Source organism: Astyanax mexicanus, chromosome 16, assembly GCF_023375975.1.
Source record: "Astyanax mexicanus isolate ESR-SI-001 chromosome 16, AstMex3_surface, whole genome shotgun sequence".
Classification (NCBI taxonomy): domain Eukaryota; kingdom Metazoa; phylum Chordata; class Actinopteri; order Characiformes; family Acestrorhamphidae; genus Astyanax; species Astyanax mexicanus.
In genome coordinates, this window is record NC_064423.1 from 27,492,001 (window position 1) to 27,507,124 (window position 15,124).

Consider the following 15,124-nt stretch of genomic DNA (forward strand, 5'->3'; position numbering starts at 1 on the left):
TCTACAGCATACCTCCTACACATTTTGGATAAAAGCCAAACCAATGCACATACAGTATAAGGAGAATACATTATTTAATGGGTTTAAGAGCCGTGTCTCGGTCTGTTTGTCACCTGTGTATCCAGGATTTCATTAATCAGAATACCTGAGTGCACAAGCAGGGACAAGACTATGACAAGACTATACACTAAAAGATAATTCTGTGGTGATGACGCGAGTGTTTACATTCTTACTTGGCTACCTTAAATGAATGCTACACATATTGCAGTGGTATGTTTGGATAGGTATGGTAAATGCACTGCAGGCGAACATGGGGTGACAGATCATGCTGGCAGCTTTCCAGGCTCACGCTCTGCCTGTCTGCCTGTCTAGTTTTAAGGTGGCAGGGAGGGACGTACAAGTCCACCAGACTGGCCTTTCGCTGTATATTTTTCCAAAAATGTGGAAAAACAAGGGGTGTTTTGTTCTTGCCGGTCTCAAATGTCTGCATCAGTTATTCCAATCAGTCTCTCATCTGTCCCTGCTTATGTGTCCCCCCCCCCCCCCCCCATATATAAGAGCACAGGAAATGAGGTATCCCCCTCGACTAGGGAGGGCGCTACAAAGCACTTTTGTTTTAAAGCTGCAGGTGAGAAAGTGTCTGAAAGCATGTTGAATAGAAATAGGCCTCTATTACACATTAGCATCTGTAATTATGCTTCGTTAAGCGAAAGGCCGTGCTGGTGGTATCCGTCCGTCCATCGTTTTATGTCCACAGATGGTGGTCCCTTTTGCGAATTGGCTCATCTTAAGGTTTTTTCCTCTTCTGATGGAGTTTTTCATGCCACTTTCTTGTGCAGTTGGCTTTCCCAAAAGATTCTTGGACCCAGTTCTCTGTAATGCTGCTTTAAGACAGCATTGAGTGTCACTGCAGCGCTGAGAATGACCCACCACCCAAGTAATAACTGCTCTGTGGCGGTCCTGTGAGGTCCTGGTCATTAAAGAATAGGGTGAAGAGAGGATAATGAAGAATGCATAGAAGAAGAAGGAGTTAAAGGAGTCGTGCCTCATAGTAGTGTTATAAATTAAGCAAAGGTACATCACTTTTAAGGAGTTTAAGTTAAAGGACTTTAAATTCCCTTTTAATAAATGCTTTATTCAATGATTATAAATGTCTTTTAAAGTCTGTAGCTACATAGATAACCTTAAATTAAAATATTACCCGTTTTTTGTTTCCCTCTGTACAAAAGAAATGAGAGCAAGCGCTCTGGAACCTTATTGTCTGTAAATCCCTGAGCCAAGAACAGATCTGCCAGACTTAACCTACAGCCCTTCCAAAGGATTAGATCTTTTGGCCAATTTTCCAGTATAACTTTCTGTAAACATCTAATCTTGACAGTAATGCGGAACTGTTCCTTGCGGCGCTAATTTGTTTGGCACTGTTTCGGAATGTGAAGCGATTGTGCTACAAACACACCAACACTGAATGGTATAGATGAACGCAGGACTTGAACTCGAGCACTTGAGAACTTCCACAACTTCCACACTGTTCTTATCTCCACTATTCCCTTGTCGCTTGCAAACAAATCGGACTCTTGTCGCTTGTCATTAGCAAAATGACCCCCATTTTCCTACACTGTTTCTGTTGGCACGCCGTCAAGCTCTAGTCTGGTCGAGACAACGTCTAAATTGCAAACACTTCCCCAAACACCATTTATATTCCTTGCTGCATATGGACAGAACTAACAGGAAGTGCTTGGAGAAGGAATTTTATAATGAAACTTGCGGTGAGTTCTGTAGTAGAGGGCCGCCCATGAAGCCCCCAATCTCTCTCCCAAGTGTTAGACTGTTTAAGATTTTTTCTTTGCTAAGTGAGGAGACAATGAAATATAATAAAAATGGCATCAGTGTGCTTCTGCTACCATTTTTTCAAAGCCAAATATATGCATTCTATAAAAACAGGGTGTCTGGTAGGTTTCTTTGGAGTTTTCCTGACCACGACAGCCTTTTCTGATTGGTAATGATGCTGATACTAGAATTACTGCCAACATGGAGATATCAGAACAGCACGCCCAGTCTTCTCTTATTCATGCATTGTTAGGCCAAAGAAATACAGAATTAGAATTGAAATATGCTTGCAAGCTAAAGGAAAGTATTTTCAATGATATTTTCATTATCATAGAGTCCTTGCTAACATCAGCAGATTCACTTTATTCTTTCTGAAAGAAGACCTCACCACAATGCACATTTTAAAAGTACCTTTCCACAGATTTTTAAATCCTCTAAATGTACAGACTGTCACTTTAAGCTTGGGCTGCTGTAGATGATTTGAAGTTTGCCTGACTTGTTGGCTCTCTGAGCGAAGTGTGATTTGGCCCACACACAGGAGGAATCTGATCACCTCCTGGTGGACCTCCTAAATTAGGAGAAAGTCTGGGGAGGCTGTTGTAAAAGATCTTGGCTGAGTATAAAAATTTGTTGTGCTGGTCCACCAATGCCAGGCTGAGCTGCTCCCCAATAACAAGAACTCAAAGACCTCCAAAGAAATGCTGAACGTCTGCCATGGACGGCCTCAGGGGAGATGTTTTTGAATGTTTGCTTGGGTTGAGAACTTTCCTCAAAGTAAAGAATCACATTCAGCCACCCTGGTGCCGGCCAAGGGATTGTCAGGTTCTCTCATCCAGCCAGACTCCAGCTCTCCTCAAACGCCTGTTGCTCTTTTTCCCTGGAAGATGGAGTTCTCGGCATTTCAGCATTTGAACGTATACAATTTTCTTGACCTGAAACGCCCATCGGACGGAATAAATTCCGTTGCGGATACCGAAGACTGTATGAATCATAGGCAGGAGCTTTCATTTATATGTATGTGTACATTGTGCATATACAGTGCCTCGGGAAAGAAAATGTGGCCTAGTTTCAGAAATGTGGCGTCTGGTAATAATTTGGATACACAGCGAACTGTACTTGAAGTAGTCTGTTCAGTATCTTGAGATGCACAAGATACAGGCACTGCACGAATTGCACTTTGTTCAGTAGATGGGTCTTGTCTAGCTGTCCATCTGGGTTATCATAGGTCATCCAGGTGAATAGCCTGGGAAAGATCCTAAAAAAGCCTTTGAAAAGATTAAAAGAGATTAAGATCTTGCAACATGTGTCTCAAATGTACTATATAACTATGCAGTTGTTCACTGGCTAAAGGCTTCAGAAAGCAACACTACTGGGACTTCGGAACAGATACCAGCCACTCAACCTTTGACCTCAACAGGAACAGTAGCGCCTGGGTCAGCATTGTCCAGCATTTGGAACAGACCCTCTGCCAAAAACAGGTTCTCTCTGGTGCCCAGTAGTTTTTCCCTTAAACCCTATGCTACATGGTTTCAATCAGCATCCTCATTTCCTGCCTTGGAGGTCTTGAACTGACGTGTCTGGATGTGACCTTATGAATTAACAATGCTAAGTGAGGCAATTTAAGCCAGACTTCTGGTCCAGCCTGTTGGGAAATTTGTCTAAAATTGGATATAATGTTGTGATTGTCATTCTTGGACTAGATCCATCTGTATGACCAATACATGATTAAGTGGACATTGGTTCTTCTATATTGCAGCATACAGTAATTTGTGATGCTGAAACATTGTTCAGCACTGTCATAGAAACCAAACAGTTCCCAAACTGACTGTTCTGAGGTGTATACTTCAGGACACTGACTCATTTATGCATTGAATTATTGGCATTGACTGTTCTTAAGGACTATGATTACTTTCTGGCATTGACCTAAGGACTTTGACCATATTAAGGCTTTCCTTTAAAGATTTTGACTCTTTTCAGACACTGGCTTAAGGACTTTTACCTTTTTGGGCACTGACTTATTGATCCAATTGAGTTATTAACTTTGATCATTCTCATTGCTTTGCAATGTCATAGTAACCAAACAGTATCTAAACAGACTATTCTGGATCTGACTACAGGACTTTGATTTTTTTAAAGAACTGACTTGTTGGCATTGTCTATTCTTGAGAACTTGATACTTTTCTGGCGTTGAACTAATGATTTTGGGTCAAGGGCTTTGGCTATTTTCAGGGAAAAACTTAAGGACTTGTAGTTTTCTTGGGCATTGATTTACTGCCATTGAATCTTCTAAGACTTTGAATGGTTTTAGGCATTGAGTTAAGGGCCGTTCTTAGGCTTTCCCTTAAGGACCCTCAAGAGTTATTCGCCGGCTTTACTTAAGGACATTTACTCTTCTCAGGCATTGTTTTATTGATATTGACTCCTCTTTAACCTTAACTTAAGGATGTTCTTTTTAAGATCAATCTCTGGCACTGACTTAGGGTCTTTGACTATTCACAGACCGTGACTTAGAGATTGTGGCTGTTCTCAGGCTGAGTCTCAGGCAAGTTGAGTTTCCCCAACTTCCTGGACACTGAACTACAGACGTTGTCTTTTATTGGATACTTACTTTAAGACTCTGACTAGGTACTGATTTAGGAGTGACTATTATGGATTGTACTGTTCTTATCATTACTAATTTATGGTTAAGGTTTAAAGATATTAACTGTTCTTGGACATAATGACTGTAAAGGACATTAATGCTTTTGCCCATTGACTATTTATTTCCAGACACTGACTTATGAAGTAGACTATAATGAGTTATTTTTGACAGTTACAATAAGGATGAGTAGAGAAGCAAGAAACCCAGGAAACGGAAGAATTAAAACTCACAGACTCGTCAGCTTTGAACACATGAACATTTCTGTCTCTGTGAACTGCGAATAAAGGGGGCTGGTGAGGAGAGAGTGGGGTCCAGGGGGATCGGTCTTGGCAAGTTTGTCTCATTTTGTCTGTGTGTGAGAGCTCATTTTTCAGGCTGTGAGAGTGTGTGTGTGTGTGTGTGTGTGTGTGTGTGTTGGGTTGAGAAATGTGACCCTCAGGTTTTTTGCCCCTGGTTGCTGGTGCTCTATCACGGCCTGGCCTAATTTCCACGGCTTTGTTTTCCGCTCTCCCTCCTCTCTACTTATATTCAGTTTGTTTTCTTTCCCTCCTGCCGATTCTTACCCTTTTCCCACCATCCCCCCTTTCTCTTTCCTGCCTTTAGCCTCTTTAGCTTCTTTTATCTCCTTTCACCTTCTTTCTGTTGCTTTCTCACCTCTGTCCTGTTTCTGTTACTGTTATCTTGCTTTTTTCTGAGCTTATCTTTTTTTTCTTTCTTAATTTTTCTCTCACTTTGTTCCTTGCCTTCTTCTGTTTTCGTAAAAAACATTCGTAAATTCCAAATTTTGAATGGAATGCAGAAGTATACACACCCAACTACTGTACTTCAGCTTAATATGCTCACTATTTTAGAGTAATTTTGACCTGCCCTCATTTGTATTTGCTCTTTTATTGTCATCCATCTTTACTCCCATTCACTCCTATCCATTTTCGCTCCCCTACCAAATCCCACTCTCCCCTTTTTCTGACAGACACCAAACTGCATGTACTCAGGGCAGGTCCCCAAGCTCATACTGACCCGTACTTATCTATTACTCATTTTTGCTTCCCCTTTTCCTACCATTCATATGTTTTCTTGTTTCTCACACTTTAGCTGTGCAACCATTCTAATTTCTAGTTTTTCTCTGCTCTTCTCTGTCTATTTCCTCGTTTTCATCTGTTTTCATCTAGCAAACTCATTTAAAATCCATCAAGTTTTAATTTACTGCTAATGTTTCAATTTGGAATCCATTAAAATATTTCAACAAAACACATTTTCTCCTGAAACTTACTTTCCCAGGCATGGGTAAACATCTTGGATTGCAGAGTAAAAGGAAATGTGAGTGTGAGTGTGTGTATATGGTTATGTTTGTGTGTGGAAAGACTGATGTATCTTGTGGCTTGTTTGGTGTCCAGTCATAGCAGCTGTAACTGGGTGCTGACAGAAATTAGCAGAGTAAGGTCAGATTTCACACCGACCTCAAGCTGTTTTTTGGTTATGCATCAAGGGTGAATTTCACAGCTATGACGACAAATGGCAAATTGTGAAGGTGACTGGGTCCAAGCTGTAGAAAACTATCACAGTCTGGAAATTCATCACTGAAAATTTCATCCTCCAAGATCAGGTGGTTTGGGTTTTGCAATAAACAGAACTGCTTCTAGAGTTGGCAGCCTTCTAAAGGATTGGCTAAATGGAAGAATTAAACTTAATGTCCTAAAGCACTGGATTGGATGGACTGGTCAAAAGTCAAACCAAGAGAGTTGGTTAGCTAGGCAATTCTACACCGTTGCTGTTTTTAGCTATATGCTGTAAAATAAACTTTAGCTCATGTTTAAGGAAAACATTGAGTCATACAGTTTCAGAAACCACATAATCAAGTCTAATAGAATTTATTAAACATCTCCACATAGTACATGCAAAATTTGTGTAATGGGGTGAACAATGACCTCATTTTAGTTCCATTAAAAATGTATTTGTAATAGAGAAGCGTTAGTGTGAAGAACGTCAAATGTAATGCCCAAGTACGGCTTTACATTGTCTCATTTAGTTTTTTCACTGTGATTTACATTATTTACATGATTCACACTGTACTGTGATTACTTGTATAATTTAAGACCCAAACCACTTTTTCTGACCAGAGGTTAAACACCTGCTTGCATCCAATTGATCCAAATTAATTGATTAGTGTTTTTACCCAACACTTTTTATAATATCAAGTTTACACGTTTCTGTTCTGTACATATTTAAAATATAATAAGATTGTATAATTAATGATGTAGGATATAATTAAAATTACAGCTCCCACAGTTTTAGAAACGTGCTGTTTTAAATGGTACATGAATCTTAGCATAAAACTGAAAATCCATTAGTTGGCTATATCAGCTTAATAGTTCCACAGTAAATCTTAAAATACAAACCTCAGACACCAAACCGCCCTGAGGTAAACTGTGTAAATTTCATTTCTGGCCTTACAGTCACATATTTTTTTTCACATATCCAGCTCTGTAAGTGGGCAGCAGGGCTGGAGGTGGGCCAAAATAAGAGTCGGTGAGGGAGCATGGTAAACATTTCTGTCTCAGTTTAGATGTCCAGAACAAACTGCACCCTCTCCATGTAGCCCCCTCCAAGAATGTGTCCTTTTAAGGAACTTTACATTTTATCCAGCCACATTTATATCAGTCATCCAGAAAGGGCTTTAGGCCTTTTATTAGTTCACATCAGTGTATATTTTATGGGGATTTTCATATGTGACATGAAGCATGTTTTGTTTATTTTGCGTGCTTTTTCTGTTACAGGCCCAATGTGTGTGGTTCCCGATTCCACTCTTACTGCTGTCCGGGATGGAAGACTCTGCCTGGGGGCAACCAGTGCATAGTCCGTAAGTAACACCACTGAATCTCATGAGTCAGGACTGCTTAAGTGGCCCTGGGGTTGTGTTGTTTGTATGTACTTTGTCAGATGTTTAAGTGAATAGAGAACGGACAGGCCTGCTATAATCGGTTCATTAAGTTCATTAAGGCTGTTATTGTTTTTATACATTATGTATTCTGTTGCTTTGATTGTTGTTAGAATTCACACTTCATATAATTGAACTGCTTTTGCTGACTTTTCTCTCCTGTTTTTCTTCCCAGCCATCTGCAGGAACACTTGTGGGGATGGTTTCTGCTCTAGGCCCAACATGTGTACCTGCTCCAGTGGTCACCTTGCCCCCAGCTGTGGGGCAGCAGCTGCCGCAGGTACCTAACCTTTACCTACTCCTTATTTTAGAATGTTTTTGAGTTGTATGCAAAGGTTTCAGCATCTGTGACATTATTGTGTTTGTAGTAGCTAAAAAACAAGGAAGGGCTTAAAGTTGTGTAAAATATAACCTAAATATACCTAAATCCTAAAACCTAAACTAAAACCAATTAGTAAGATATTTTGCTGAACTATCAGTTTAAAAAGGTTGGTGTTTTAAGTTTTGTCTCAGTTGAGGGTGTCAGTTAGTTAAAAAAGTATATTTTATATTTATACTAGGTCCACACCCATTTCTCTGGTTGCATTACAGTCATTTCCATGGCTAAGCTAAGTCAACACCCATTTTTCATGGTTGCATTACAACTATTCACATTATTACACTAAGTTTACATTCATTTCCATGGTTGCATTACAGCCATTTCTGTGGTCTGTGGTTAATTTACAAGTCTACAACAATTTTCATGATTACGTTAGTTTTACACCCATTTCCATTGCCGTGTTACAGACGTTTTTGAGGTTACACTAGGTCAACACCCATTTCCATGTTTTTTAAAAGTAAAGATAAAACAAAGTAAAAAAAAAAAATTGGTCTATACTGATTTCCACATATATCCATAGTTAGGTTTAACCCATTGCTTCATAGACTATTCTGAGGTGCTTCAAACTTGTCTAGAGAATGAAAAGTCAACCAATCATCTAATATCTGCATCAGATTCGGTTGGCCATTCATATTTTAGGAGGGCTAGTGCCACTCCAGGCCATACCATTATGTACTTCATATATACCCATATTTTAGAATTTCAGTGCATTTTGCACTGCTGGCCCCATTTCTGAGCTGTAGCATGTTAAGGAACCCCTCTGGAAGGAATGTTCAGCGCTGGGAGGTGAAAAGTTGCACAAATATCACAGTCTTGCACCAGCGTGAAATTGTTCTGACAGCCTAAAGCGTAGAGGGCTTGGAGGCCAGATTAGATGTCGAACTGTGAGGATTTTTCTGCAGAGGCATGATGAATTTGAGACCGCCTGATCTGCAGCCCCATTCGTTTTTTATGAGGCCAGTTCAGAAAACAGGGATTTGATTGATTTTGTTTATGCAGGACACTTGAGTATGAGACAGTTGAAGGTAATTAAAAGCTAGCATGTTTTAGATTTGGCTGTGGTTTCCATATTACACCACTTCCAGTTTAGGGTAGATTCGTAATGTGTGCCCAGAATATGTGGTCATTGGCATAAAGAGAAAAAAAAAAAGTTACAAAAAAGTCATACACCCCTACCTGCAGCTTGTACAGTCTCACTGGCTGTAAAAAAGTACGGTCGATTTGCTTCATGCTGGGAAATTGGCCGTGTAATTTCTTTGGAATCTCGGTGTGCTAAGACTAAGGCTGTGAAAGTGCATGTGAAACAGCTTTCTTAACGTCATGAAACCTTCACACACACACACACAGATCTGTATGCCCTGGCGGGAATGTGGAGATTTGAGAGATTAGTAATAGCATCGTAACGGTCGTGAAGGGAACGGCCATGTTTATGACCCAACGATGAATCTGTAATTACTCCATAAATAACAAACCACAGCCACAGCTGTCGGCTGCAGTGAATTTGAGTCCAAGGAATCACAGCTGCACTCGAGGATAAAAACCAATCCTCCTTCAGCCTTCTCCTCGCCGTAATTACAGGCTAATTGCCACAATCATACACTTTCAGTCACAGAATCAGCTGTCAGTCAGAGAGGACATGTCAGAGCAGCATTCACAGGCGGAGTTTCCACTGGGGACTTACTAAGATCACAGATTTAGTTCTTTACTACTTTGAAAGTTAGCTAGAGCTTAGACAAGAATCTAAAATTGTAAGTATTTAGTAAATAGTAAATTTAGTAAGTAGTAATGCTGTTCTGTGATTATCACGTCATAGCGTTATGTAAAATAATAAATAGAATTAAAATACATAGGTGTACGTCACAGACCATTTTCTTGAGCCCAACCCGACAGAGCCTGAGGAAACTACAGTATGTTTATTATTACTTTACATCCATTTCCAAGGCTAAACTGGGTTTACACCCATGTCCTTGGTTGCACTGGGTTTATACACATTTCCATGTGTGTGCTTCATCCATGGGTCTAAAAACATTTTGTTGTCTACACTAGGTCTTCACCTATGTTTATGATTACATTACGCTGAATCAACACACATTTCTGTAGTTACAATAAATCTACATCCATTTTCAATATTATGGCAGGTTCACCGTTAATGTCATAAATGTGCAAACAATTTTTCTCATGCCCGAGTTCTCCGTCCGTGCACTACTTTTTGCAAAAGATGAGAATGCTATCACTTGTGTTTCCACTACCAATCAGAGAGAGATTACTCGCTCAGGTTCAGAGTGTTGATTTGATTTGCTACACTTTTGTCTCATTTTCTCTCTGTGTATTTATATATGTTGTTTTCACCTGTGAATTTGCAAAGTATTGTTATAGTTGCCAGCTTTATTAATTGTTTATTGAACTTTCTTTAGTGTGTTGTTTTTTTTGTGTCGTCCCTGTTTTTTCCCTACTTTCTTTCATTCTCTGTCTATGTCTGTGGATTCTTTAGCTAGTTTACAGTCTGATTGTTTGCCTTGTGTGATAATTTTCATAGTTATGCTAGGCAGCAATGTTTTTGTCTCAGATACTTTGCCTTAATATACATCATTTCTGGCTAAGTGTTAATAAATCAAAGATTTAGAAGATAAATATTTTAAACTTACACACAAACCTAACATGTCAGGCTTCTAGCTATATTATAACTACTAGATAAACTTTTAAATTAAGTGATGACGTGACGCAGCTTTTCTCATAGCTTTCTCTAGCAATCAGCTTGCGTCTGTAGTTATATTTTCACAGTGTCCTCCAGCTAATAAAACCAAGACTACACCCTTGGCTACACCCTTGGCTACGCTTGTGTGTTTATTTGTGCTGAGACTGTGAATGTGAATCAGTGGGAATTGTCCAGACTCTCCATGTCTAGGTTTCACTGGGCTTTCGTCTCATTGCACTGTCATGTGAAAAAAAGCTGACAGGTTGTATGATGAATGCACACAGAGGCACACTGGGGCTCCATATTAGCCCACATCTGTGCACGTGTGTGTGTGAGTGTAAGTGTGCATATGAGGTGTTCCCAGTGTGGGTCAGCACAGCTTAAACACTCCTACTTGTAGGGGGCTTTCAACAGGTCTAGCCAGTGAGGTCATTCCTGTCCCTGTCTGCTTGACAAGGGCTGGGCACAAGGAAAACATACTTACATACACACACACACACATGCGTTCACACACACACACACATGCACATGCTTATTTTCGCACGCACAGTTCAAGACCTGTGATCATACATATGGTGTTAAATGTAAGCACATACGGTAGATAATATAATAATACAGCCCTGCCGTCCAGAGTACACCCTCTCCAGACGCTAAACAGCGAAGCGTGAGAAGAAATTGGGATTGATCTCCTTCCAGCTCCATGTAACGTTCTCCATGTGAGCTAAGATTAAGGTGCTTTTTTCTCTCCGGAAAGATAGACGGCCCTCTCCTTGATGGAGGTGAGGTCATGGCAGGCAAATCAGTCAATAAAACACAGTTACGTGTTTGTTCTGTTAGACGTGAGAAAGCCTTGTTCTGAATTAGCTCTGGATCAGAACGCTCATGGCTCGGCGCCTCTGTGTGGACAGAACAAAGGCCGTCTGGGCAGAACTGCCCTGTTTTGATTGCACGAGGATAAATATACCATATATATCAGGATGATTTACGTTACCTCATACGCACTTAATAACCAGAAAACGTCTTCAAAGAACCATTGCTCTCAAGAGCATTTCTGAGACAAAAACGTCATCCAAATATTCTCCTGTGGTCCTTAGTGTCCTTCAAGTCAGTTACAACAGATTTGCTGTGTTACTGCTGGTCTTGTTAAATAAAAGTTTTAGGATCTTAATAAAATGCTCTATATAATAGATATCAGAAGCATTATGCCTTCAGATCTAGAAGATTCTTCAGACTCTTTACTCGTAGTTGTATCTTATTTCGCTTGTGTTTTAAATAAACCAGAACTTAGCACTGAAAATTTGTGTTTTACTGGATTTTATTAAAAAAAAATATTATGACGCTATGGTTATTAAAGCTACAATGGTTATAGTTTATTGAACTAATTTTAGTACTTTTTTGATGACAAAAGTCAGAGGAAAGCAGTATCTAAACATATCATGAAAGTCTTGCCTCAGAGGATGACATGGGAATGGCCACACCTATTTTGTGGGTGAACTTGAACCCTGACCAGCATGCTCATGGCAAGACAAAGTGAATTATCAGACATTGAGCAAGACCTGATAGTGGTTGCTAGATGGATGGGACATTTTATTTACATATTTGTGTGCACAAAAAAGGCGTTCCCATCCTCAGTGGACAGTGCAGTGGATGGTGGATGGCGAGAATTGTCCATGTTAATAGTCAAAGGAAGTCTGGCAGAAATTACATCCACATTCAAAGCAGGAGGCCCCACACACATATCCCACAATACAGTGCAGTGTTCTTTAACTTACATGGGATGTGTAAGTTAAAAGTCATGGGATACTGTAATAGTTCCAAGTATCAGAGTAAATCGGACAGTTACAGATTGGATTAAATGTCATCACAGTTAGAACTGGGCATTATGGCAAATACATGACGTGATGATACTCAATTTTCATAATACTTAATACTTATAATGATATAATGTTACTCTTCCCTTTGTAGTCCAGTCCTGCAGTGTCCGCTGTATGAACGGAGGAGCCTGTAATGATGATTCCTGCGTGTGTCAGAAGGGCTACACTGGAAATCACTGTGGCCAGCGTGAGTAAACTTTCAGTACTGTATTTTGTGGATGGATTAAACCTTATTCCATGATTTAACAATACATTTTTAAATATCTGAATCAGCTACGGTTAATTGATTAGTAGGAAAGTAACATAAGTATAATGCTCCTAATAAAGTGTTTTAAAGGCTAATTCAAGAGTTTTAGAATGTTGGAAAGGCTAGCATGGTTTATATCCACACAGACACAGCCCTATCTACTTTGACACAGTATGTACACTCACTCCCACAACTACACTGAACTGAACTAAACAGATTTAAATTGCAATTTACAGGTTATCACTCATTGCTGAACGCATGGGCTTGGTCCTGTAGATTCTGACCTTCAGCCTCTCTTAGGCGTTTGTGTAGAGTGTGTTATTAAGCTTGTCACACAGTGAAATATACAGTTTGCAGTGACTCTAAACTCTCTAATGCACTTTGTCTTCTCCAGCTGTGTGCGAGAGCGGGTGTCAGAATGGAGGCCGCTGCATCGGGCCTAACAGATGTGCGTGTGTCTATGGATTCACTGGTCCACAGTGTGAGAGAGGTAAGCGAATGTTGGCGCTAATGCTTTAAAAAAAAAAAAAAACATTCTCATTGTTAGTTTTAGCCTGTTCTTTCCCTGTTGTAGGTCTCTTTAATAGCTCTGTAACACAAAATAGCTGGCAGGTTCTTTTCTAACATTATGCAAAAATTACCCACATTTTCAGTCAAATAAACCTGTGAAAAAGCTGCTGTGTGCACCAGCTGCTAAACAGAACCCTTAACCGCTGCCTTGCCTGTTCTGAGACCTCTCTTCAACTGTGATTGGTCCTAATCACAGATGTGTTTATTTGGGACACATCCGTCCCTGCCTGTTATTGGTCCTAAGCATCATATATTTTTGTATGGCTATGGATTAAAGCTTCAGGACTTCCCCTGAATGAGTATAAGCAATTTGATGGATGTCAAACAAATGAAACTTTAGGCCTTGGGCAAGGACAAAAATGTATTTGAATGAAAGCAGAGGGAAGAAACAACAAATAGCTGAGTGTGTGTTGGCATATCTGTGGACTAGATGGAGTTCATGACAGTAAATCTATGACTTGGACATGTAAGCAAATAGATGAGGGTCAGTATGAACATTTTCCCTTACTAAATGCCAATCTCCTCTTTATCTGACATCCTCTAAACTGTATGTTATCATTAGGGTCAGGGATAAAAATGAGGCTAAGAGATGAACTAGTGCACATAAACAACCTAGAGTTGGAACAGTGTCGATATTTCAAAAAGCGGGGGACGTGTTATGCATCAAAATCCAGCATAAAAGTAATAATAAGAAGAAAAAAGAAGAAAACAAATTGGATAATGATTGCTTTGCTATGCGCAACCATAACAATCATCATTATTAATTATCTTAAGAGCTGTAATTGAATAGAATCCCTGCGAGGCCAGAGATTTACACCCTGTACTGTAAGTCAGTTTCGAAATGTGTTTGGGAACTGGGCCCACTGTAACAGGGTGCAGTGAACACTGCATCCCATCTATCATCGCTGGGATGGTGAGGTAATATGAATGAGACTTCCTGTGTGAGCACTGGGACACTTCATCAGTGGTGAACTCCCTGGGTTGGCCCCAGCCGTGAGAAGACGACCAGCTTTAGAGGACTGTGGACCTCCCTTAGGTCCAGGGGAATTGTGGGCCTGCGGGGCTTTTGCATACTGGAAGAAAGGGACTGACCATATGACCCCTACTTCCACACCTCACCCTCCTCTCTCTCTCTCTCTCTCTCTCTCTCTCTCTTTGCTGCCCCTTCCCCCAGCAACCTCTCTGCAATCCATAGGCTTGTTTTCTTGGAAAACACAATGGGGGGAGGGTGGCTGCATCTGGCAGTAAATAAGGCCAGGTTGGAATGAGAGGGCCACTGGTTTCTTCATGGAGATTTCCTGATGCGGAGTGGAGCAAAGAGAAGAGAGAAAGAGGGAGGGAAATACAGAGAGAGAGAGAGAAAGAGAGCGAGGGAGGGATAGAAGGAAGGAGGGGAGAAATGAAGTCCCCAGCTGTGTACACAAAGCCAGGCCTGGGCAGGCCAGCACAAACAATCTGCTCTCTAGACTGGGATTGGTGGCCACTGGACCCCCAGAGCAGCACCGCCTCCCCCCCAGTAGACTTTTTCTCAGGTCTCGGGACCCTGCAGGTACTCAGTGACCCTGCCATCAGAGCTGGAAGCTCTCAGCTCCTGCCTCATGTCTGGAGGGAGCTGTTAATGTTCAGCCATCAGCACTCACATGCGTAGTGTTTGCACAACAGGCAGGGCATTTCAATCTCACCCTCATAAAACGCTTTGCTCATTAAATAAGAATTTATATAAATGTATGCACCATAGCGGTGGCTGCATTTGTGACTCGAGACTGTATTTGTGTTTCCAGCTCTACCATTACATATCATTTCTATACAGGACTGGGAAAAAAAGTTGGGCCTTCATGAAAGACTATTTATCTCAGCAGTAAGCTAATGTTACTGCCAGTATAAACACTATATAATGTAGAAATATGAGCATAAATACAACAAGAGTTTCCTAGTTTCAGCAACATTATTGATATG

The 15,124-nt window shown here is 40.5% G+C and overlaps 1 protein-coding gene across 3 annotated transcripts in view; it reads left to right on the forward strand.

Moving 5' to 3' along the window:
- Positions 1–15,124, forward strand: part of fbn2b (fibrillin 2b) — a 98,103-nt gene that overhangs the window by 8,010 nt on the left and 74,969 nt on the right. For all 3 annotated transcript variants that reach the window (XM_022669855.2, XM_049465481.1, XM_049465480.1), the window contains exons 3-6: positions 7,243–7,325; positions 7,579–7,683; positions 12,443–12,538; positions 12,993–13,088. In XM_022669855.2, coding sequence (XP_022525576.2) covers positions 7,243–7,325; positions 7,579–7,683; positions 12,443–12,538; positions 12,993–13,088 — 380 coding nt within the window. The remainder of the gene's footprint in view (positions 1–7,242; positions 7,326–7,578; positions 7,684–12,442; positions 12,539–12,992; positions 13,089–15,124) is intronic.